At 33.8% G+C, this 26,492-nt stretch overlaps 2 protein-coding genes across 2 annotated transcripts; one reads left to right on the top strand and one right to left on the bottom strand.

Annotated features, from left to right (window-relative positions):
* Positions 1–743: 743 nt before the first annotated feature.
* On the bottom strand, positions 744–11,988 carry cops2 (COP9 signalosome subunit 2). The gene is made up of 13 exons (XM_073831917.1): positions 11,896–11,988; positions 11,211–11,324; positions 11,051–11,128; positions 10,089–10,214; positions 9,874–9,963; positions 8,453–8,530; positions 8,188–8,362; positions 5,736–5,914; positions 4,762–4,814; positions 4,550–4,647; positions 4,349–4,431; positions 4,203–4,261; positions 744–1,485 (listed from the first exon to the last, which is right to left on the bottom strand). Exons 1-13 carry the CDS (start codon positions 11,947–11,949, stop codon positions 1,341–1,343), a joined length of 1,332 nt encoding a protein of 443 aa, XP_073688018.1. The 5' UTR covers positions 11,950–11,988; the 3' UTR covers positions 744–1,340.
* A 92-nt stretch (positions 11,989–12,080) lies between these two features.
* Positions 12,081–24,529, top strand: galk2 (galactokinase 2). Its single transcript, XM_073832040.1, has 10 exons — positions 12,081–12,268; positions 12,443–12,531; positions 12,615–12,738; positions 14,910–15,000; positions 15,087–15,233; positions 15,312–15,410; positions 16,436–16,588; positions 20,480–20,690; positions 23,014–23,215; positions 24,031–24,529. The coding sequence occupies exons 1-10, from the start codon at positions 12,219–12,221 to the stop codon at positions 24,236–24,238; spliced, it is 1,374 nt and encodes a 457-aa protein (XP_073688141.1). The 5' UTR covers positions 12,081–12,218; the 3' UTR covers positions 24,239–24,529.
* The last annotated feature ends 1,963 nt before the right edge of the window (positions 24,530–26,492 follow it).

Below are 26,492 nucleotides of genomic sequence, written 5' to 3'. Positions count from 1 at the left end.
ACATAAAGTCACTTTCGTAAATTTCTTTTGACGTCGATAATAAAAATATTTTTGTTTTGTCTTTTTTGTTTATATAGATATATATACATAATGTAAAAATATAATAAATAATTAAATTCATTATTTAATATTAATTAATTATAATACATGTAAGAAATAATACAAAATATTCTTATTCAGTCTTTTTTGTTGTATATCCAACTATCATTTTTAAGAAGGTAATATAATGTTTGTATATGAAATATATATGTGATCCAGGACCACAAAACCAGTCATAAGTGTCAATTTTTTGAAACTGAGATTTATACATCCTAAATAAATAAGCTTTCCATTGATGTATGGTTTGTTAGGATAGGACAATATTTGGCCGAGATACAACTATTTGAAAATCTGGAATCTGAGGGTGCAAAAAAACTGAATACTGAGAAAATTGCCTTACAAGTTGTCCAAATTAAGTTCTTAGCAATGCATATTACTAATCAAAAATTATGTTTTGATATATTTACGGTAGGAAACTTACAAAATATCTTCATGGAACATGATCTTTACCTAATATCCTAATGATTTTAAGCATAAAAGAAAAACCAATAATTTTGACCCATACAGTGTATTGTTGGCTATAGCTACAAATATACCCATGCTACTTAAGACTGGTTTTGTGGTCCAGGGTCACGTATGTTATTCTGTGTTCTTCATTGCTTATCACACATGAAGTCATACACCTTTACAGACACATTGTCCGCTGAAGCAAATAATGTCTTGTTTATTTTTGTTGTTGAAAAGTGAAACAGAAGAGCTCGGACAGCATAACGCTTTCAACAGATCTGTATTATTTGGTGAGAGGAATTCTAGCAATGACTGCACTTTTTTTAATACGCATGTGCTGCAGTGCAACTGCATGAAACTCATCAACTGAGTTCTATGCAAACCAAGTAAAACATGCTGACTCTGACAAGAGACAGTTCAACAAATAAATGATTCAACTTCACACAGCATGTCCTTATGCTCTCCAATAAAGACAAACGTATGCCTTTTAAATGTCTGCCAAGTGCCAATATGTGCTATTAAAGAAACATTTTTTTTTAGATGATGCAAACATGTTCATATTAGAGAACTAACAATTCCATACAGTAGACATCCTGTGGGAACTTCCGCTCTGTTAAGGACATTTAAAACTGACTTAAGTGACTACAGCTGTAAAAATACAAACTAGCCAAATTACGCTCCCTCTTCTGTGATCGGGGAGTAAAGGGCTTGAAAGTAGTTAAATGTCACTGACAGCCTTCAGTCGACCGGCTGTCTGATGGGTCAATTTGTTTTCCAGGATCGTCAGTGTCAAATCAAGCCAGTTTGCTAACAATGGCTTGGTTGAGAGAGTTCAGCTGATTGGTCCATTTGTCCAGGGCGGTGTATCGGGCTCCGCCTCTTTTCTGGTGATCGAGCTCCAACAGCTGATTGACTTGATCAATTCTACCGTCGATTGTGCTGAAAGAAATACATACATTAGATATGTACAGTTGAAGTCAAATGTTTACATACACCTTGCAGAATCTGGAAAATGTTAATTTAACCAAAATAAGACGGATCATATAAAATGCATGTTGTTTTAGTACTGACCTGAATAAGATATTTCACATAAAAGATGTTTACATATAGTCCACAAGAGAAAATAATAGTTGAATTTATAAAAATGACCTTGTTCAAAACTTTACATACACTTGATTCTCAATACTGTGTTGTTACCTGAATGATCCACAGCTGTGTTTTTGTTTAGTGATAGTGGTTCATGAGTCCCTTGTTTGTCCTGAACAGTTAAACTGCCAGCTGTTCTTCAGAAAAATGCTTCAGGTTCCACAAATTCTTTGTTTTTTGAAGCATTTTTGTGTATTTGAACCCTTTCCAACAATGACTGTATGATTCTAAGATCCATCTTTTCACATTGAAGACAACTGAGGGACTCATATGCAACTATTACAAAAGGTCCAAACACTTACTGATGCTTCAGAAGGAAACACAATGCATTAAAAGCCAGGGGTGAAAACTTTTGAACAGAATAAAGGTGTACATTTTTCTCATGATATTTACAAATATTATATTTTTTTCATTTAGTACTGCCCTTCAGAAAGTACAGAAGATACTTACATGTTGCCCTGAAGACAAAATAATTAAAATTTACTCTGATGTTAAAATGTTTTCACCCCTGCCACTTAATGATTCGTGTTTCCTTTTGGAGCATCAGATGAGTGTGATGAGTCCCTCAGTTGTCCTCAGTGTGAAAAGATAGATCTCAAAACCATACAGTCATTGTTGGAAAGGGTTCAAATACACAAAAATGCTGAAAAACCAAAGAATTTGTGGAACCTGAAGGATTTTTCTGAAGAACAGCGGGCAGTTTAACAACTATCTCTAAACAAAAAAAAATCCACAGCTGTGGATCATTCAGGTAACAACACAGTATTAAGAATCAAGTGTATGTAAACATTTGAACGGGGTCATTTTTATAAATTCAACTATTATTTTCTCTTGTGGACTATATGTAAACATTTTATGTGAAATATCTTATTCAGGTCAGTACTAAATAAAAAAATAACATGGATTTTGTATGATCCTTCTTATTTTGGTAAAATAATTTACATTTTACAGGATTATTGTGGAAAAAATATTTCTCAGCTTTTATTTACATTTGAACAAAAAGTGCATGTCCAAAATTATTCATACCCTTTGCAAACTGTCACAGTCTGTGGGAAAATCCAAAGTTCTATACCATTCCAAATAGTCCAAGCTGTTCTAAAGCATCCTAATTAGCCTGATTCATTGGGAACAGCTGTTTTAATCAACTCAACAGGTGAAAAACAGAAGCTCTCTGCTGTTGGTTTGTGGACAGTCATGGCTAAGACAAAGGAGCTCACTGAGGTCCTGCGGCTGCGCATTGTGGCTGCTCACAAGTCAGGAAAGGGCTATAAGACTATATCTAAATGTTTTGAAGTTCCAGTGGCTACAGTGCAAACTATTATTAAAAAATACAAGATGTTCCGCACTGTGAAAAATCTCAGAGGACGTGGTCGGAAGCCAAAAGTGACACCTGTGCTGGCCAGGAGGATAGTGAGAGAGGTAAAAAAGAATCCAAGGATCACCACCAAGGCCATCCTGATGAATCTGGGCTCTGCTGGTGGCAACATCTCAAGGCAGACAGTCCAACAGACACTGAACACCGCTGGGTTCCACAGACGCAGACCAAGGAGGACACCACTTCTCCAGATAAGAAAGCCCGCTTGGTCTTTGCAAATGCTCATCTGGACAAAGAAGAAGACTTCTGGTCTTCTGTTTTATGGTCAGATGAAACAAAAATTGAAATGTTTGGCCACAATGATGTAGCCTTCATTTGGTGTAAAAAAGAAGAAGCCTTCAACCCTAAGAACACCATCCCCACTGTCAAACATGGTGGTGGGAACCTAATGTTTTGGGGGTGTTTTTCAGCCGGTGGACCAGGGAACCTAATCACAGTAAACAGCACCATGAAAAAGGAGTAATACATCAAAATTCTCAACAACAACATCAGGCAGTCTGCAGAGAAACTTAGCCTTGGGCACCAGCGGACATTTCAACACGACAACGACCCAAAACACAAACACAGCAAAAGTGGTGAAGAAATGATTAGCAGACAAAAACATTAACATTTTGCAGTGGCCCAGCCAGAGTCCTGACTTAAATCCAATTGAGAATCTGTGGAGGAGCTAAAGATCAGGGTGATGGCAAGGAGACCCTCCAACCTGAAAGAGCTGGAGCTCATCGCTAAAGATGAATGAAAAATACCAGTGGAGACATGCAAAAAGCTGGTCTGCAATTATAGGACGTTTCTGATTGCTGTAATAGCCAATAAAGGCTTTCCTATTGATTATTGAGAAGGGTATGAATAATTTTGGACATGCCACTTTTTGTTCAACTGTAAATAAAAGCTGAGAAATATTTTTTTCCACAATGATGCCTCTTGTACATCGTCTTATTATCTTTTGGGAGAAGCCTGTGTCATTTCTGGTCAAAAAAAAACTTGCTGGTTAAATCTAAAATTAACTTTAAGTCAGAATTTGCCAGGGGTATGAATAATTTCGGGCTTGACTGTATATAGTCAATTCCTGCAGTAAAATGGAATATAATTTTTTTTTGAACATTAAAATCTACATTAAAAGAAGTGTTAAACTTACTTGTCTAAAATACACTGCACAAGCAAGCTTTCCACATCTGCAACATCAATATTCAATTCCTAAAGAAAAACAGGGAACATTGCATTAAAATAGCATAATCTAATATATAATATAACATAATATAATATTAATATATATAGGTTTACCTTTGAAATAAATGGTATGTGTATCCTAGTGTAAGGCTTAATCAATTTGATGAGCACTTGTGTTCTTATGTTCCGTAACAATTCTGAAAAGAAAAGCAAAGAGAAAGATTAATATGTACTTATTGACTCTACATTGTTGGATGAGATTTATGAAATAAATATGTGAATTTGTACACCAAAGTCAAAGCCACTCAAACTGACCCTCAATATGTTCTCTGATGAAGGGGTCGTCCATTATGTTGCTGTGATTCGTCTTTAGGATTTTCTCAAATTCTGTGATATCATTGTTCTGGTAGGAACTAGAAACAATTCATAGGTAATTAGTACGATACAACGTACCTATTCATAGCATAAAAACAAAGACAGAACAGGATCAGATAAGTGAAGAAATTAAAAGTTTTGTGGGTACTTACCTTACCAGGTTTGTCATTGCTAGGATTTCTGGATCATTTTTGTAAGGTTTCGCCTAGCCAGAGTCATACAGAAGGAATCAGTTATACATTTAGTTTTATTATATACCACAGCATTTATCATCTATGATCAGGCCCAGATGAGATCTGCAGTTTTGTGCTTTTTTTCTGCCGTTTCTGGTGAAAAATAAGGTGCTTTTTAAGTTGAAGTTATGTACGTTAAAGGGATATTTCACCTAAAAATGAAAAGTCTGTTACTCACCCTAATGTTGTTCCAAACCCATGAGACATTTGTTCATCTTCTGAACACAAATGAAGATATTTTTGATGAAATCGGAGAGCTTTCTGACCCTGCATAGACAGTAATGCAACTGACACGTTCAAGGCCTAGAAAGGTAGTAAGGGCTCAGTGGTTCAACCTTAATTTTATGAAGCTCTGAGAATAATTTTTGTGTGGATAGAAAGCAAAAATAACGATTTTATTCAACAATTTCTTCCATGTCAGTCTTCGATGTGTTTTCACGAAAGTATCACAGTGCGTGTGTGTTATGCAGAAATGTTCTGATTTCTTTTGTTTTCTTTGCGCATGAAAAGTATTCTCGTAACTTCATAAAATGTTGGTTGAACCACTGATATATCCTGGACTATTTTAACAATGTCCTTACTACCTTTGTGTGCCTTGAATGTGTCAGTTGTGTTGCTGTCTATGCAGGGTAAGAAAATACATAGATTTAATCAAAAATATCTAAATTTGTGTTCTGAAGATGATCAAAGGTCTTACGGGTTTGGAACGCTATGAGGGTGTACTATCCCTTTAAGTGAAACAGAGTACAACATGCCTAGTCAATACAAGCAAACTCAAATTCACCAAAGTATTTCCTATATGAACATGAAATGCTGAAGAACGCGTAGAACTTCGTAAATAATGGGACGGCCTAGAATCTCATGTGGGCCTGTGCATGATTACCACCATGTACCTCTTGAGAATCAAATGGGTTGATTCCAGACTTCATCAGCATGTTGGCCAAGACCAGGTACTTCAGACAAGTTGTTCGCCTGGGGCTTCCAGACTCATCATAATTTTTGAATGCCTCGAAAAAGTCTGTATGTGCCTTCTCGAACTCTCCCTCCCTCAGGTGCATTTTACCGCCGCATTCTAAAGAGAACCAGACACACGTCAAACAACATTAGTGGACTTTACAATTGCACATAAAACCCAATCAAACCAAACACTCCAATTGTACACAAAGCAAAACCAACCCAAAATAAACATTAAAGGAAAAGGTCTGTTTCAGAATGAAAATCTCCTGATAATTTACTCACCCCTGTGTCATCCAAGATGTTCATGTCTTTCTTCAATTGCAAAGAAATTAAGGCTTTTGAGGAACACATTCCAGGATTTTTCTCCATATAGTGGACTTCAATGTGGATCAACAGGATGAAGGTCCAAAACTTTGTTGTTTTACCTTCATTGCACATTTGCTTTGTATACACTGGGCCAGTACGGACTATGTAATGCGCGTACTGGTGCAAGACGAGCATTTGTGGTATAAAAAAAAAAAATACATATATATATATATATATATATATATACATATAAAATATAGCTCATCAAAAAAAGAAAAATACTTAAAAAAAAAAAAAAAAAATTATATATATATATAAACATTTTCAATTGATTTTTAGAAATGACCCTTATTCCTTGTCTGGAATAGTGAAGAGCTCTTTGATGCTGCATTGAAACTGCAATTTGGACCTTCAACCCGTTGGCCACCATTAAAGTCCACTATATGGAGAAAAATCCTGAAATGTTTTTCCATCAGAAACCTTAATTTCTTTGCGACTAAAGAAAGACATGGGGGTGAGTAAATTCTTATTCTGAACATATTCTTTAAACTCTTCCCTTTCCAGGTTCTCTAACAAAAAAAAACAAACAAAAAAAAACTGTCCAATTATACAAACAAAAACCAAGTGAATAACAAATACTAAATCAATCCAAACCTAAACTAAACACTAGTTTCAAATAGGGGTGTGCGATATTGACAAAAAATAATAGGTATGTAATAATATGATAAGGAGAATTAGATGATATTTTGCTGAATGTGTTATTGTGCTGGTATCTTAAGAACTACCATGGACAGCTGACTCTTAAATTTTTGATATTCTTCATATTCTGTGTGGTGGTCAGTTCACACCGGTAGAAATTAATCTTTTCCAATAAGCTGAAATAGATTTTTACCTTTTATGGGCATTTTAACCTTTAAAAACCTATGTAAATGTGTGCATTATCTTTTGAGTGAAATTCTTACATTTAATCAGTGAATTAGAATTAGACATTTGGGCTGTTACCAACCACATGAAATCAGTAGTATCAACAAAATGTGTCTTTGCAATGCATCTTAAGTGCAATTTAGATGTTTGTACACACTGTTTAATGGAGGTCATGAATGCATTTAACCTGCAGTTACAAATAGATAAACAATGTTTTGATTAATTAATCATACAGCGTTGAATACTGATATTTGAAATTATTTAAAAAATGAAAATATACTTTAAACGTAGAACTAAAACACCAGTAGGAGGCAGCAAGTCATTGTTAATAAATGAGTCATTGCGATTGAACTGAATCATTTAAATGATTGATTCATTCAGTCATGTTGCTCATGCGCGAAACAATGCTGTGGCTGTGTTTGGAAGTATTTTTGTTAGCGAAACGGATCAAAAACAGGCAATATGGTGTCTAAAAGGTAAGTCTCTTAATTAACTTCTTGTCTATTGAACTGCTGTAAAAAAATCTATATCACATTTGTAATCACGGTAATTTAAAAAAAAAGCATTCTTTGTGTGAAATTGATTAAATATTTGAAGTAAAATAAACCTATACATTTTGTGCCCCCATGTCTTGAATTTGTCATGCAGTGAAAAAACGCACTAGTCTAGACATGACATGTCTGCACTGCACACTGTGGGTGTTTTGAATGATTTTTGCATACTCGATAATGTTAAATCGAACATCGTTAAAACAACAATTACGATATTATCGCACGCAATATATATCGCACAACCCTAGTTTTAAACTCTTCATTTTCACAGCCTCAATCACACTTTGCAATGTACACAGAACAAAAACCAAACCAAACTAAAAAACTAAATTTCAAATTGTACACAAAAGAAAAAACCAGACTCAATCCAATTGTAACACTTATTTGCATGTCTAAACTTGCAATTATACACCAAATGAAAAACAGAAACAAGACCCAAAACGACTCAAACCAGAATTAAATTTTTTTTTCCAATAGTACAAAAAAAAAAACCTAATACACAAAACCAACATCATCCAAACCAAAATAAAACTAAACACTAATTTCCATGTCTTCATCTTCATAACTACATCTCTAGTATAAAAACATACTAAAATGTGTACATTACCTCTGATGACTCCCATGATGAGTGGATGTGGGATGGCTGATTTAATGTGTAATGACTGCTCGTAGAGGGCTTTGAGTTTCTTGTTGTTTTTCTGTGCCGTATACATCTGAATCTCTAAAGCATAGATCTCCAACAGCTGAGTGCCCTTCTTCAAGTCGTCCTCTCCGTCATCCGTCTAATTGAGAGCATCAATCCGTTTCAGAACAACACAGAAGACATTTGAAGCAGGTTTTCGTATTTATACAACACTGATGATTTACTCTACCTGACATGACTGATGCAACTGCCTGAGAATTTTCTGGAGCTTTCCAAACTCTTCTCTTTCCAGGTACAACTTTCCCAGCTGCATGAAACAGAGAAGTTTGAAAAAAATAAATACAGACTCACTCTGAAGTTTTCGCCAATATTAATGCAAATTGCATTAACAGACTTATTTTTATCATAGTATTGTGAATATTATTGCTCCTGGTACATACAGTTGAAGTCGAAAGTTGTTTTTTTTATTTAGTACTGACCTGAATAAGATATTTCACATAAAAAGACATTTACATATAGTTCACAAGCGAAAACAATAGTTGAATTTATAAAAATGACCCTGTTCAAAAGTTTACATACACTTGATTCTTAATACTGTGTTGTTACGTGAATGATCCACAGCTGTGTTTTTGTTTAGTGATAGTTGTTCATGAGTCCCTTGTTTGTCCTGAACAGTTAAACTGCCTGCTGTTCTTCAGAAAAATCCTTCAGGTCCCACAAATTCTTTGGTTTTTCAGCATTTTTGTGTATTTGAACCCTTTCCAACATTGTATGATTTTGAGATCCATCTTTTGACACTGAGGACAACTGAAGGACTCATATGCAACTATTACAGAAGGTTCAAACGCTCACTGATGCTTCAGAAGGAAACTGTATTGAGAGTCGGGGGTGAAAACTTTTGAACAGAATAAAGGTGTACATTTTTCTTATTTTGCCTAAATATCATATTTTTTTCCATTTAGTACTGCCCTTCAGAAGCTACAGAAGAGACTTACATGGCTCCTAGATGACAAAATAAGTTACATTTTCCCTGATCTTCAAATTCAAAAGTATTCACCCCCTGGCTCTTAACACATCTTTTTTTTTTCCTCTGAAGCATCAGTGAGCGTTTGACCCTTCTGTAATAGTTGCATATGAGCTCCTCAGTTGTCCTCAGTGTGAAAAGACCTGATCTCAAAATCAGTCATTGTTGGAAAGACACAAAAATGCAGAAAAACCCAAAAATTTGTGGAACCTGAAGGATTTTTCTGAAGAACAGCAGGCAGTTTAACTGTTTAGGACAAACAAGGGACTCATGAACAACTATCACTAACAAAAACACACACAGCTGTGGATCATTCAGGTAACAACACAGTATTAAGAATCAAGTGTATGTAAACTTTTGAACAGGGTCATTTTTATAAATTCAACTATTATTTTCACTTGTGGACTATTTGTAAACATCTTTTATGTGAAATATCTTATTCAGCTCAGTGCTAAATAAAAAGTAACATGCATTTGTGCAATCCCACTTATTTTGGTAAAATAATTAACATTTTGAAGATTCTCCAAGGTGTATGTACAGTTTTGACTTCAACTATAAATGCGTAGGTAAGATATGCTTCATACAGCAGATCGTGTAAATACAGAATGCATTGTCAGGGCACAAACCTTGGTGTTAGTTTTAAACCAAAGTCTGTCATTTTTGGCATCTTTTAATGCATCCAGTGTGGTCTCATAAAACTCTTGTAGCAAGTCCATCTAGAAACAAACATGAAAAGATAAATATTACAGCACAATAACATTTAATTTGTATGACTTTTTATTATTTTATCATCATAAATATATTACTGAATTCAGAAAGCAGTTTAAAATGTATTAAATACCTGTTTGGAGGTTGAGATATAATCTAGAATAGAGTTGATGGACTTCTCAGAGTAATTTCTGGTGACAGCACTCCTAATATACGTCAAAAGCTGTTTGTACCGGTTCATCATTTCTGGAAAATTTGTCTGTAAATATAAGAATTTATAAAAAAAATAAATAGATTTATAGTACATGTTAATACATAATAATTTTAATTTTTTTTAGAAAACACATGAAAAGAAGAAAACTACACAACCAGTCAAACATTTTTGAACAAAAAAGTCTTTTTAAATTTTCTTCTGCTCACCAAGCCTGCATTTATTTGATCCAAAGTACAGCAAATACAGTACAATTCTGATATAGTTTTACTATTTAAAATAACTGCTTTCTGTTTGAACATATTTTAAAATGTAATTTATTCCTGTGATCAAAGCTGAATTTTCAGGATCATTACTTCAGTCTTTAGTGTCACATGATCCTTCAGAACTAACTCTAATATGCTGATTTGCTGTTCCAGAAACATTATTATTATTATCAGTATTTAAAACAGTTGAGTAATTTTTTTCAGAATCATTTGATGAATAGAAAGATCAGCATTTATCTGAAATATCTTATTTTGAAAAAGAAATTATATAAATGAATAATAATTAATTAATTTTTGAGCAGCAAGTCAGAATATTAGAATGATTTCTGAAGGATCGTGTGACTGGAGTAATGATGCTAAAAATTCAGCTTTGAAATCACAAGAATAAATTACATTTTAACATATATCCAAATAGAAAACAGTTGTTTTAAATAATAAAAATATTTCAAAATTGTATTGCTATTTTTGTACTTTGGATCAAATAAATGCAGGCTCGGTGAGCAGAAGAGACTTCTTTAAAACATCTTAGTGTTCAAAAACGTTTGACTGGTGGTTTAGGTTTACGTGATTATATAACATAATATTTCATTAATAATTTCTGCTACTACTATTACGCACAAGCTTAAAGTTAATCTTAATCATCTGTTTCAGTGCTTTGAAGCCCCATTCTCCTTTCTCCCCCTCCAGCTCCAGCACCTGCAAAACAGAAAAATAATGATTATATCTTTTCTATAACTCAGAGTAAAATCCTGACATTGAAAAATCTTCATTGTCTAACCTTCTGAAAGCTGCTCAGGGCTGCTTTAGGATCATCTTCTTTCAGGGCTTTGGAGTTGTAGTACTGATTCTCCAAATCAACATTGGGTTCAGAGTTGCTGTCCTCAGAATATTCCTGAAGTAAACAAACAATTGACACTTTCAGCACAGCAGGTGTAAATGAACAAGTCTTTGCACAAATAAACGCCTTGAAAGATATTGTATAGCTTAATGGTGAATGATTGCGTTATGATTATGACAGCTGCATATCAATAATACTGATCTGATTATTTATAACTGTACAATTTCTATACGTAAGGATCTATTTCACTCCAAACTGAAATGAGATATTATGCAGTTTCATAACTAGCAACTCATTAGCTATGAATTAGTCAACTTTACGTGAGTCTGCAAGTTAGCAATACATACATAAGAGCTTCTATAACGTTATATGAACTAACAGAATCAGTTTTGTAAATACATCCTATTTTCTATAGAGCCTCAAATAAAACTACTCAAAATAAAGAAAGCGGTTTTATTTCTTGACTTAATCTTTGCAGTATTAGCAAACTAGCCACCTGCTAAACAACTCAATTGTGAAATTACGCGGCTATAAACACGCCAAACACAAACTGTTAAAGTCACTACATTCGCTTCGCTTTAAATTATATGCATTTACAGTTGCGTTCATTTTACAACAGTCTTACCAAGTCATAATCCTCCTCATCGTCGCACATGAAATCATCTTCCATGTCAGACATTTTGACCGGAGAGAGAGACTCTTACCCACAATGCTCTGCGGAAACGCGTTTTGACATCACGCCGCGCGTTCTGTGGGGTGCGCGCGCAGTTCCGAATCTTGCCGAGTGCTTCCGAATCCAATGAATGGCTTCTGAGGGAATCGTGTCAGTTTCTTCCGTGTTGTTATACTCATGATTCCGGGTATGACAGTCAGCTGACAGAACTTGTGCAGTGCCAGTGTACTCGTGAATAGTGTATTTACTGCAAAAGAAAGAATACAAATCGCACAATGGCCACAATTCCACCGAAAATTAAGGTGCAGCTCAGTGGAAATGAAAGGTAACGTTAAGCTGCGAGCGTTCGGAAAACTTCGTGCAGCTATTCGGAAAACTTCGATTATGTTTGAATGGAATCGACTCACGTAAAGTCGATTTAACTTGTTTAGTTTTAACTTTAGTTTGTTTTTTCTTTAGTCATACACTTAAAAACTGATTTTCTCCTACTTTTTGATAGGTTGCAGAAACTGAAAGAGGCTTTTCATGGAAAATATGGACAAATGCCGCTCTTCTATGCTTGTGCTCCGGGGAGGGTGAATTTAATAGGTGAGCTGCAAACAGCTTGAGTGTGTAAACACAACAAATACCATAAACATTGCATTTTATATAGACTTTTTTATCAATTTCAGGTGAGCATATTGATTATTGTGGCTATGCTGTCCTGCCAATGGCAATAGAGCAGAATATTCTTGCTGCAGTTTCTGTCAGTGACTCCAAAACCATCCAGCTGGCCAACGCTGACCCCAAATACAAGTGAGTAACTATATTTTTTTAATGACAGAATTTTGTTTAATAAAAATAAATTGGTCACATTTAGTCAAAGAAAATATGAAAAAGGTAATTGAGACTTTTTATCCCACAATTCTCTCTCAGTTCTCTCAGAATTATCTCACAGGTCTGTCTTTTTTCCAAGGATTGCAAGTTTATGTCACAATGGCAAATTATAAACTCAGAATTTGATTAAAATTAAAATTTAAAACTGCAATTTTTAAGAAAAAAGTTTGAATCGAAATTCATAACTCACAATTGTGAGATATAACAAGAAGCAATTACTTTTTTCGATATATATTTGTATTCTGTGACAGAAATGAGCGTTCATTAATATAAGTAAGCTAATTATGGATATGGAAGCTTATTTCCATCACAGAATAAAAATATGAATTGTGACTTTTTATTTTACAATTCAGACTTTTTTTGGAAGTTTATATCTCACACTGTTATAAATGGTTCGCAATTAATACTTTTTTTTCAGAATTAGGAGTTTAGATCTTGCTATTCCAAGTTATTAATTGTGAGATGGAAATTTGCAATTGCAAGAAAAAAAATTGTGAGATTAAAAAGACACATTTTTCACAATTTTGACTTTTTCTAATGATTGCAAGTCTATCTCACAGTTGCAAGTTATTATTAATTGTAAATTAAAAATTACAAGTTTATAATTTGCCATTGTGAGATGTAAACTTGCAATCTATAAAAAAAAGTCAGAATTGTAAGATATAAATTCACAATTGCAAGAAAAAGTCGCAATTATCTTTTTCATATTTTTATTCTGTGGTGGAAATAAGATTCCATATAGTTAATTACTAACTTACTTTATGAATGCTTTTTTCTGCCACAGACAAAATATATATATATAAGTAATTGGTACTTTTTATATCTTATAGTTATGAACTTGCAATTCATACTTTTTTCCCCTAAGAGTCACAAGTTTATATCTTGCATTTGGAAGTTTAATTAATTAATTGTGAGATATAAACTCAAAATTCCCAAAAATTTTAAAAATTATGAGATAAAAATTCGCCATTACCATTTTTTAAATATTTTATATACTTACATACTTATATATACTTATATACTTTATATACTCCATATACTTACATACTTATTTATTAATTCATTTTTTCTTTCATTTATTTAAACACATTAAACTCATTTATTTATGCAAATTTTTGCCAGAGAATTCTGCCTTTTTTCTAGGGATTGCAAGTTTCTATCTCACAATTGCAAGTTATTAATTGTAAATTCAGAATTACGAGTTTATAATTTGCATTGTGAGATAAAATCTGAGAATACTGAGAAAAAGTAAAATCAGAATTGTGACTCACAATTCTGAGAAAAAAAGTCTTGTGGGATAAATTGTGGAATACTTATTTCTGCCACAGAATAAAAATGTATATCTGAAAAGTAATTGCTACTTTACAATTAAAAAGTTAATTACATTTATTGTGATATTGCAAGTTTATATCTCACAATGGCAAATTAATAATTATAAATTCAAAAATACGAGTTTATAATTTGCCATTGTGAGACGTAAACTTGCAATCTTTAGAAAAGAAGTCTTGTGAGATATTAAATTCACAATTACAAGAAAAAAAGTGCAGGATAATAAAATAGAATCGCAAGTTTATATCTCGCATAAAAGTAAATTAATTCATTGTGAGATATAAACTCAAAATTCTAAAAATACATAAATAAAAATCTGAATTGCAACCAAAAAAAATTGCCATTACCCTTTTTATTTTTTTTAAATGTATTTTTATTCTGTGGTGGAAATAAGCTTCCATATACTTAATTATTTATGGATGTTTATTTCTGCCACAGAATAAAATTATTAAGAAATAAATAATTTGTGACTTTATTTTACTTTTTTTTTTTTTTTTTTTTTTTTTACATCTCACTATTGTGAGTTATAAATTTCGCAATTAAGACTTTTTTCAGAATTTGACATTTTTATCTTGCAATTTCAAGTTATTAATTGTGAAAAAGAGACTTTCAATTGCAATAACAAAGTCAAAACTAAGATTAAAAAGATACAATTACTTTTTTAATATTTTTATTCTGTAGTGGGAATAATATTCCATATACTTATTTATTCATCTATCTATCTATCTATTTTTTTTAATTAATTCATATATATATTTCAGGGATTTCACTGTGTCTGTTGATGGCATCTCCATTGACAGAGAGGATCCTCAATGGCACTATTACTTCCTTTGTGGCGTGAGAGGAATCCAGGTGAGCTGATTAATATCTCTTATAATGCGTACTTGCTTAATTGCATTATAATTACAGTCATTTGACCTTTGACCTTATGTATTCAGGAGCACTTGAGCTTGTCTTCATTGGCAGGGATGTGTTGTGTGGTAGACGGGACTATCCCGGCCAGCTCAGGTCTCTCCAGCTCCAGTGCCTTGGTGTGCTGTGCCGGCCTGGTCACGATGGAGGCCAATCAGAAGTCTCTGTCTAAGGTTGTCCTTAATGTAATTCCTCTAAATGCATTACACACAACTGCTGCTTATCATAAATGTGCATTGATGTCATTTCAGGTGACTCTTGCAGAGACGTGTGCCAAATGTGAGCGCTATATTGGCACTGAGGGGGGAGGGATGGATCAGTCGATTTCTTTCCTGGCGGAGGAGGGAACAGTAAGCCATGTGTTTTGTTTCATGTGCATTTGATTCATTTTTGGTATATTTTGTTTTAAGACTTAAAATATAAAAAAACATAAAATATGTCATGGAAAACCCATGAAAGATTTACATTTTAAAAAAATCCACATCATTTTATGCATATTTTGGACTATGGGGGGCCCTATTATTTCGATGACGTCAAATGGTTGCACTTGGTGAGCTGCTGGCGCTACCTGTTGGTATTTTTACCACAACACAACTCAGAAAATAAAATACTGATATGATGACCACAGCTACTGAAAGAGCATACAGGTGGCGATGGATATAAGCGTAGACTTAAACCAAATGCTTTACCATCGATTTTTCCTCACAAGGAGTCTAAACGCCCTGGATATCAAGTGAAATCCACGCTGAGAGACATTCTTCAGTGGCTGTGGCATCACAACAAGCGTTGCTTGTTAACATCCTGCCAGGATGGCATCTAGCGTTTCTTGTCTCTGCCATTTGTAAGCTCTTTCAGTAGCTGTGGTCTACTAACAGCTTCAAAGGCATCAGGGCTGAAGTGGAGAGAACAAAGATGCAGGTCTTTAGGAAGTTTTATTCGTCCACAGGCATCTTCCCGTTCTTTTCTTCTCTTCTTAATCACTAGAAAAGCACTGAAGACTTGCATCACTTCTCTTGTTGCCTCTCGACTAAAAATTACAACCAAAAGCCACACAATGTGGAATTGTATCAGTATTTTATTATCCGACTTATGTTGCAGTAAAAATACCAACAGGCAGCACCAATAACTTACCGGGTGCAACCATTTCACATCATTAAAATAATGGCACCCCCATAGTCCAAAATATGTATAAAAAAACTTAAATCTGTCATGGGTTTTTTCTACTACATATTCAGTAGGAGACATCATTTATGTAATATTAAGCCATGCAAGTCCTACCTGTTTCCCTTTAACACTGTGCATCTACAAATGCAATTTTTATTGGTCATTTAGCTTGATTTTTCTCTTTTTTCCCCCCCATTTTCAATTTCTCAAGGCGAAGCTGATCGAGTTTAATCCTCTGCGAGCCACAGACGTTAGGCTGCCTGATGGGGCCGTCTTTGTAATCGCCAGCTGTTGTGTGGAGATGAACAAGGCGGCTTCATCACACTTTAACATGAGAGTGGTGGAGTGCCGCATTGCAACAAAGGTCTGAATGTCAGATGCATCTAGAATGATAGTTTAGTCTTTTTAATTTAAGCATTTAATTGGCAGTTCACCAGAAATGTACACAAAAATTTGGCAAGATTCTTATGTTTTTGAAAGAAGCCTCTTTTTCTCACAAAGGCTTCATTTATTTATTATGTATTACTAATTTATAATACTGTGAAATATTGCAATTTAAAACAACAGTTTTTCATTTGAATATATTTTAAAGTGTAATTTATGCCTGTGATGCAAAGCTAAATTTTCAGCATTATTACTTTCATCATTCTAATATTCTGAATTGATGAATAGAAAGTTCAAAAGAACTGCTTATGTTTTGAAATTGAAATCTTTTGTAACCTTCTTGTCACTTTTGATCAATGACCTTTGTGACCCTGGTGTATAAATGGTAGTGTATATAATGTACAGTGATGAATCTAAAAGTCGTTCAACATTGTGAGTACACTTAACGTTATTTCCAGTAGGTGGCGCTGCAACCAAATGTTTGTGGTATTTTTAGGGCAGCTATAAGAACAGTTTTGTGTTAATCAGCAGTCGTTGAGATGGTGACTCACTTCTTGTTTGCCATCTTCACCATCAAATCGGTTGAAAAGTTTCAACAGGACTTTGAGCAACCAAAATTAGAATCTGAATTAGAATCTAGAATTATTAGAGACTCAAGATTTAAATCCAGAAGAAGCGAACTAATAATAAACTTCAGTGGTTGGCAACTTATAATTATCTGGAATCACAACCAGTCAAAAGTTTTTGAACAGTAAGATTTGAAAAGTCTCTTCTGCTCTTCAAGTCTGCATTTATTTGATCCAAAGTCCAGCCAAAACAGTAACATTTGAAATATTTTTACTATTTAAAATAACTTATATTTGTATATATTTTAAAATGTGAATATTCCTGTGATCAAAGCTAAATTTTTAGCATCATTACTCCGTCTTTAGTGTCATATGGTCCTTAAGAAATCATTCTAATATCTTATTTTTATTAGTATTATTTAGGGCTGTCCCCGACTATGAATTTTCATAGTCGAATCAGAATTTTCGAATCCTTCTATAGTCGAATCATCTAGGCCTATGTGTGTGTGTGAATGGGTTGGGAGGGGCACGACACTATAGTCAGCAGGAGGGTAAAACAGTTTTTATTTTATTTTACACACTGCACACAGCAACAACTTTTAATAAAGCGACCAAAACTGCCTGCCAACTGACAAACGAACTTATTTAGGTTTAAATAAAAACACAGAACGCGTCTTTTAGTTCTAAAAACGCGAGGCGCACAGCACTGCCTTTTTTGCTAAGCAACGACCGAAACAGCTGTCCTGTCAGTCAAATCAAAGGATCATAGCGCGAACGCTCTAAAATCTTAGTTTTTTGCTGTTAAGTAAACTGTCATATTAGCAGAAACCCTAAATAATACAGCTCCTGGTTACCCACGATAGACACCAAAGGTTTCTCCTCCATTTCTTGCAGTCTCCGGACTTTTTAAGCAACTGTAAACTTTCGTCACCACAACAGAAGGCCCGCCTCTCCATTCATTCGATTGGACAATGGAAAAGAACGCGAATGACGTTGGGCGTTTTTCCGCTCAGAGTTGATTTTTTTTTTCAACTTCAGGCGCTCAGAGCGCTCCTGCAAAAACGCGAGGCGCGGGGGGCGAATATACAGAGTGCAGAACGCTCACTGCTTACAGAAAACCATTCAAAAGAGGCGCCTCCAATTGCAAAAACGCGTTCGGTGTGATCGCCGCCTAATCCCTGGAGATAGGGCCGATTGCAGAACAGCAGAACCATACGTCACAGCAGTCACACGGCAGCAGCGCCACGGCAGCAGGCTCAGACGGTAGTGGGCGGAGTCTCCATCTGAGATCGAAAGTGGGTGAAAATAATGATCAACTTATATTTTTCTATATATTTTTAAACAGTATAAACTGAGTACAAAGCTCAAACAAAAAACAAAACAAAACTTGAGCAATAGAATGTTTTTATTTAGTTAAACTATATTTTTTACCTAATCATTTCAGTATTAACCAATTTTTCATTGTACATAATACCATGTACTATACACTATACCCATCATAAACTGGATTTTCCCAAAAAATATTACAAAATCAAACAAAACATATAGCACAGAAGGCACACATTTAACAACAATAATAACCACACATTACTCACCTAACTAAATTAGTTTAAACCTAAAATAAATCAAAACTCTTTAAACATGCAATTAATCCAGAGGCATGATTTGTTCACACACTCATTAAGGAAATGTCCATATCATCCTTAAATTCAAAGTGAAGCATGAAGGGCTCTTTGGCCAGCAGACTCTCATCATTTGTTTCTGCCATTATAAAAGTTCATTATGTTGCTGCACATGAAATATAACGCGAATAACATTAAATAAATATTTTTTATAAGGTTACACACTGATTATTTATAACTTAAACCCCATTTTTCTACCCATCCGTTGGTCGCGCATATACGCCATGTTTGTAGTTTTTTTTTTTACACTTTTTATGCGTATTTGTAGTTCTAATCAAATCCTCGTTCAACACGCAATGTGTTGTGGGCAATATAATAGCCGTTAGAGTGCGCATTAATCCGTACTTCGAATTCTAAAGGTAAATTGTAGTAGACCTTCCGGAAATCTTTAGAATACTTTTTAGGACATACCAATTCTATTTTCGAATACTATTTAGGACGGATATTTTGTGGGACCTGATTGGGCTGCAGCAGGAGACTCCGCCCACTACCGTCTGAGCCTGCTGCCGTGGCGCTGCTGCCGTGTGACTGCTGTGACATATGGTTCTGCTGTTCTGCAATCAGTCATTATTGAATCCCTGCCGTCAAGATGGTCCGCATCTCATCATGGATCAGGGCAAGCGAAAATTAAAACTGGCACAGGGGTGGTTAGATGTCTTCACAAACACGTTAAAAATATTTATTGAACGCTTCTTTCTTTTCACTTTTGTTTTTACTGCACGATCATAATCAAAGGCTGTATATAACTTAATATAACCGTACAAAACCAGTAGTTCTGTGTGCAATTAGACATTGAGCACCCCCATATTGCCAAAATGGTATGATGCTCGTTTCACCCGCGAAGATTCGACTGTGAGATCGGTGGTCGAATCAGGCTCCGCATATCGATGCATCGAACCTTCGACTATTCGGGGACAGCCCTAGTATTATTATCAATATTTAAAACAGTTGAGTCATTTTTTTCAGGATTCTTTGATGAATAGAAAGATCCAAAGATCAGTATTTATCTGAAATAAAATGTTTTTGTAACATTATACACTATACCATTCAAAAGCTTGGAGCCAGTATAATAATGTTTTTTGGAGGGAAAGAAATGATAGAAATTAATACTTTTATTTAGCAAGGATGCTTTAATTTAATCAAAAGTGATGATAAAGACCTTGATAGTGTTACAAAAGATTTCTATTTCAGATAAACGCTGTTCTTTTGAACTTCCTATTCATCAAAGAAACTTGAAAAATTCTACTCAGCTGCTTTCAACATAATAATAATAAAAAGAATATTAGAATGATTTCTAACGGATCGTGTGACTGGAGTAATGATGCTAAAAAAGTTACCTTTGTTCACAGGAATAAATTACATTTTAAAATATATTCAAATAGAAAACAGTTATTTCAAATAATAAAAATATTTCAGAATTGTAGTGCTTTTGCTGTATTTTAGATCAAATAAATGCAGGCTTGGTGAGCAGACTATTTAAAAAACATTAAAAATCTTACTGTTCAGAAGCTTTTGACTGGGAATGTAAATCAGGAACTTGTGCACAAATTTCCCAAAAAGTCTAATTTCTAAAAATTTTGGATTAGTATATTCATGGTAGAATATCTGAATCTTGTTCTGCAGATGCTGGCTAAGGCGCGTGGTCTGGACTGGAGTCGTCTGCTGAAGCTGGGCGATCTGCAGAAGGAGCTGCAGGTGAGTCTGGAGCAGATGCTGGAGCTAGTGGAGGAGGTTCTGCACCCTGAGCCCTACGGCAGAGATGAGATCTGCAAGACTCTGGGCATCAGCAACGAACAGCTGTGTGAAAACATCCTCAGTGCCAACACACAACACGGTGAGAGAGCAGTCACGGACAACAGGAAATCAAAATAAACACTCCTTACTTTATTAATACACATTCCTGGTCTTATTGGGAGAATAATTTTACATTGCTTTATATTAGCTCAAATTCTAGATAATATTATGGTTACACTTTACAATTGATGTATTAACTGAATATGTCAGGGGGACTTTAAAGAAGTAGTTCACTTTCAGAACAAAAATTTACAGATAATGTACTCTCCCCCTTGTCATCCAAGATGTTCATGTCTTTCTTTCTTCAGTTGTAAAGAAATGATGTTTTTTGAGGAAAACATTTCAGCATTTCTCTCTATATAATGGACTTCTATGGTGCCCCTGAGTTTGAACTTCAAAAATGCAGCTTCAAAGGGCTCTAAACGATCCCAGCTGAGGAAAGAAGGGTCTTCGGTTATTTAAAAAAAAAAAAAAATACAATTTATATACTTTTTAACTTCAAATGCTTGTCTTGTCTAGTTCTGTGTGTACTCTGTGTAGAGATTAAAAAGTATATAAATTGTAAATGTTTTATAAAATAACTGATCGTTTCGCTAGATACCCCTTATTCCTCAGCTGGGATCGTTTAGAGCCATTTGAAGCTGCATTTTGGAAGTTCAAACTCGGGGGCACCATAGAAGTCCATTATATAGAGAGAAATCCTGAAATGTTTTCCTCAAAAAACATCATTTCTTTACGACTGAGGGAAGAAAGACATGAACATCTTGGATGACAAGGGGGAGAGTACATTATCTGTCAATTTTTGTTCTGTAAGTGAACTACTCCTTTAAGTATATATTTTATGTCTAGGAGGTTTAGCTCAGTGGTTCTCAATCCTGGTCCTGGGGGACCCCTGCTCTGCACATTTTGCATGTCTCCCTTATTTAACACACCTGACTGAGATCATTAGCTGATTAGTTCAGTTCATGGATCTCTCTCCTCATGAGCTGATGATCTCAATCAGGTGTTAAATAAGGGAAACATGCAAAATGTGCAGAGCAGGGGTCCCCCAGGACCAGGACTGAGAACCACTGGTTTAGCTGACAAAAAAAGTTTGGGAAACCCTGGCTTAAGGCACTAACTAATAGGACCTTACTCTAAATTGTGACCAATACATGTATATATGGGCCATTCTACAGAATTGGTGCACACTGCTGTCCCACAACCAATAAACACATTTAAAAAGCATTTCAGTATTCAAATCTTAGATTTTTACTAAGATCCTTCTATTATCAATTGAAACCCACAATAATATCAGTTAGCTTAATATATATAAAATCATCATTTATTGGGTACTTTCAATTGGGAGGTGGCTGTCCCGAACCCTAACCCCTAAATTTCAACTTTAGAAAATGATATTGAAATCATTTTTGCATTTTATTCCATTGTTGTTTTATAAAATATATTTTAGATTTTTTATAAAATGTTTCTTTTATATTTGTATTTTATATTTTCTTTCATGTCACTACTGAAACAGTGTATGTTTTAGTCCATTGGCTGAGACTGATTTTGACTACACCCCTACATTTATGATCAGGAAATATTCATGTGTGTTCATGTGTTCATCTACATGCTGAGTAGTCCTATCATTTTGAGGTAAATGTGTTCAAAAGTCTGAAAATCTGTGTGTAACTTTAAGGAACATCACTAACGAACACTTTTTTCCCTCCAATTAAGCACACTTTTTTGGATGTTTTTTCATAACATTTAGTTTTTATATGTGTACAACTGTTCAGAACTGTGCTAGCTGACCATGTGCGGATTAGCAGCTTTGAGCTGGGTTCAAAAGTATCTGAAATTGTCACTACCGAAACAGCCACAACCGTAACATGGGATGTTTTGTCAAAAAAAAGTATACTGAATTATCAGCTAAGATGTTATGATAGTGTTTGGTTCAATGTATATTCAAACTAATGGATTCAAAATACAACAAATCTCATAAAATATACTTGAAATATTGCTAAAAATGTAATTGTTATTGATTTACCTCTGAAAAAAATAGCAAAAAAATATATATATTTACAATGCAGATGTAAGCAAAATCTTAATAGGTCAATATAACCCTTCTAATTAAATTATTATTACTGTGTTTTGGTAGTGACACATTTGGGGAGAGAACAAATATTCCAAAACTTTCTGAAAATACAATGAGAATTAACTACACATTTACTAGAAATGTGTACCTTGGATATTATACCATTTCCATACATGCATAATTTGGGGGAAAAGACCATTTTTTTTCAAGACGTTTCCAACTGAAGTTTGTAGAATGGCCCATATATGTATTACTTCTGAGACCGAACTCTTCTGTTTTTTTACCTCAGCGACTGATTTTAAATTGTACCAGCGTGCCAAGCACGTGTACGGCGAGGCTGCGCGTGTCCTGCAGTTTAAGACCGTGTGCGACTCTTCCCCTGCCAACGCCGTTGCTCAGCTGGGCGACCTGATGAACCGAAGCCACGCCAGCTGCAGAGACTTGTACGAGTGCAGCTGCCCCGAGCTGGACCAGCTGGTGGACATATGTCTGTGAGTGAGACTGCCTGGTGATGCCATATCGCACATTATGAACTTAATATAAAAACATTTAGCTATTAATATGCTTTTTTTCTATTCACGTACACCACTGGTCAAACGTTTGGGATAATTAAGACTTATTAATGTCTTGAAAAAAGTCTCTTGTGCTCACCAAGACTGCATTTATTTGATCAAAAATGCAGTAAATCTAAAAGAACTGTTTTCTGTTGTAATACCGTTGAGGTCAAAAGTTTACATACACCTTGCAGAATCTGCAAAATGTTAATTATTTTACCAAAATACTTACTGTTACTGTTTATTTAGTATAGACCTGAATAAGATATTTCACATAAAATATGTTTACATATAGTGCACAAGAGAAAATAATAGTTGAATTTATAAAAATGACCCCGTTCAAAAGTTTACATACACTTGATTCTCAATACTGTGTTGTTACCTGAATGATCCACAGCTGTGTTTTTGTTTAGTGATAGTTGTTCATGAGTTCAGGACAAACAAGGGACTCATGAACAACTATCACTAAACAAAAACACAGCTGTGGATCATTCAGGTAACAACACAGTATTGAGAATCAAGTGTATGTGAACTTTTGAACAGGGTCATTTTCATAAAATATTTTCTCTTGTGGACTTATTCAGGTTCTTTCTTTCATTCGTTCAAAAACATTTGACCAGTGTTTATTACATGATGCTCAACTTTGAACTGAATGAGTCACGTCTCTGAGCTCACGTGGCAAACTAATCGAAATTGCCTGAGTCTGTCTAATGAATTGGCGTTTTAGCAACATCTTCTTGCTCCCTTCACAGGCAGGCGGGCGCTGTGGGGTCGAGGTTAACCGGAGCTGGATGGGGAGGTTGCACAGTTTCCATGGTGCCCGGGGAACGAATAGATTCTTTTCTCCAAACTGTGAGAGAGCGTTATTACGTGCCTGACGCCCGTCGATCCGCTCTGGAAAAGCAGAGTCTATTCGTGACAAGGCCGGGAGGAGGGGCGGCAATTTTCATAGAGGAATGAAAAGTAGCGGGGCCAATTTTCTCTCGTTTTAGAAACACAATCGAGCCTGTGACCTCCGAAGCAGGAGGTGGTATGTATAATGGCAGATTATGAAGAAAGGGAAACAGATTGCTTTTTTACTCTGTACGTCGTTAAAAAATTGAAGAAATCAGTGCTCTGATCTTTTTATATTCATTTTAAGGTTGTCAAGGCATTAGAGAAAGTGCCAAGAAATTAGTACATTCCTGCTTTTACTGAAAATGTTGAAGGTTAATATTCAATTAGTTATGTTTAATAAAAGATCATAATGTTTTCAAGCCTCATCATTTACTTTTTAGGATTAATAATAAAAGTTGTTAGTGGGAGAAACTATTTTAAAGTGTTACAAGTAAATTCCAGTCACATTTTTCATTGTTTGGTGGCTAAATCTAGTCAATTTTTGATATGTGAAACATGATTGCAAACATTTCTGTTTAAATAAATTAAACAATGGCCATTTAATGCATATCATATAAAAAATTACAATGACTCGTATAAAAATCCATGCATTTAAATAAAAACGATAAACAATCTGCATGGTCTTTGACAAAATAGCACAGCAGAAAATCCTATACATTCGTCATAAATATATGTAACATAACATTAAATTAACATGTCAACTGTACATTCATAAATGTCGCACGACCCCCTTTGTCAAATAAATTACTTAAAAAATACGTTCTACGCTAATGTAGGCAATGAGGGCGATGAACAGCCTGAAAAAAAGTGTGATACAATCGAAGAAAAAAATAATGGCGCCACATTCAACTTGACAGAACTTAAAAGTACTTCCTTTAATGAAAGGGAAACAAAAAGGCATAAAAATCCTTTCAGTAAAGAAATGCCCACTTTATAGACCTTTGTATTATACGACAGCGTTTTAGTGCCACGTTAAAAAATGTAAAAAAAAATCTAAGATTACGAGATTAAAGTCATAATATTTCGAGAATGAAGTCGAATTTACGAGAATAAAGTCGAAATATTATGAAAATAAAGTCGAAATACTACGAGAATTAATTCAAAATATTACGAGAATAAAGTAGAAATTACGAGAATAGTCAAAATATTATGAGAATAAAGTCGAAATATTACGAGAATAAAGTCAAATTATTTTAAGAATAAAGGCAAAATATTCAGAGAATAAAGTCAAAATATTTTGAGAATAAAGTCGAAATATTTCAAGAATAAATTTTAAAAACTATGAGAATTAATTCGAAAATATTTAGAGAATAAAGTCAAAATATTTAGAGAATAAATTTGAAATATTATAAGAATAAAGTCGAAATACTATGAGAATTAAGTGGAAATTACATTAAGTCAAAATATTTTGAGAATAAAGTCGAAATTACGTTAAGTCAAAATATTTTGAAAATAAATTTTAAATATTTTGAGAATAAAGTCGAAATTACGATATTAAGTCAAAATATTTTGAGAATAAATTTAAAATATTATGAAAATAAAGTCGATATACTATGAGAATTAATTCGAAATATTACAAGAATAAATTTGAAATATGAGAATAAAGTCTAAATATTTTGAGAATAAAGTCGAAATATTTTGAGAATAAATTTAAAATATTATGAAAATAAAGTCGAAACACTATGAGAATTAATTCAAAATATTACAAGAATAAAGTTGAAATATTATGAGAATAAAGTCAAAATATGAGAATAAAGTCGAAATATTTTGAGAATAAAGTCGAAATATTTTGAAAATAAATTTTAAATATTTTGAGAATAAAGTCGAAATTACGATATTAAGTCAAAATATTTTGAGAATAAATTTAAAATATTATGAAAATAAAGTCGATATACTATGAGAATTAATTCGAAATATTACAAGAATAAATTTGAAATATGAGAATAAAGTCTAAATATTTTGAGAATAAAGTCGAAATATTTTGAGAATAAATTTAAAATATTATGAAAATAAAGTCGAAACACTATGAGAATTAATTCAAAATATTACAAGAATAAAGTTGAAATATTATGAGAATAAAGTCAAAATATGAGAATAAAGTCGAAATATTTTGAGAATAAAGTCGAAATATTTTGAAAATAAATTTTAAATATTTTGAGAATAAAGTCAAAATTACTATATTAAGTCAAAATATTTTGAGAATAAATTTAAAATATTATGAAAATAAAGTCGATATACTATGAGAATTAATTCGAAATATTACAAGAATAAATTTGAAATATGAGAATAAAGTCTAAATATTTTGAGAATAAAGTCG

This window comes from Garra rufa, chromosome 25, assembly GCF_049309525.1.
Source record: "Garra rufa chromosome 25, GarRuf1.0, whole genome shotgun sequence".
NCBI lineage: Eukaryota > Metazoa > Chordata > Actinopteri > Cypriniformes > Cyprinidae > Garra > Garra rufa.
The sequence above is the reverse complement of the archived record's forward strand: the minus strand, read 5'-3'. Positions and strand labels throughout refer to the sequence as shown.

Excerpts from the sequence above, each read along its gene's own strand:
- cops2 (XM_073831917.1), bottom strand. The coding sequence starts at position 11,949 with ATGTCTGACATGGAAGATGATTTCATGTGCGACGATGAGGAGGATTAT. Across the intron at positions 5,915-8,187 it reads CATCATGGGAGTCATCAGAG|AATGCGGCGGTAAAATGCAC; the intron begins GTAATGTACACA and ends GGTTCTCTTTAG. Across the intron at positions 4,648-4,761 it reads GCAATGACAAACCTGGTAAG|TTCCTACCAGAACAATGATA; the intron begins GTAAGTACCCAC and ends AATTGTTTCTAG.
- galk2 (XM_073832040.1), top strand. The coding sequence starts at position 12,219 with ATGGCCACAATTCCACCGAAAATTAAGGTGCAGCTCAGTGGAAATGAA. Across the intron at positions 12,532-12,614 it reads GGGGAGGGTGAATTTAATAG|GTGAGCATATTGATTATTGT; the intron begins GTGAGCTGCAAA and ends TATCAATTTCAG. Across the intron at positions 16,589-20,479 it reads AGTGCCGCATTGCAACAAAG|ATGCTGGCTAAGGCGCGTGG; the intron begins GTCTGAATGTCA and ends CTTGTTCTGCAG.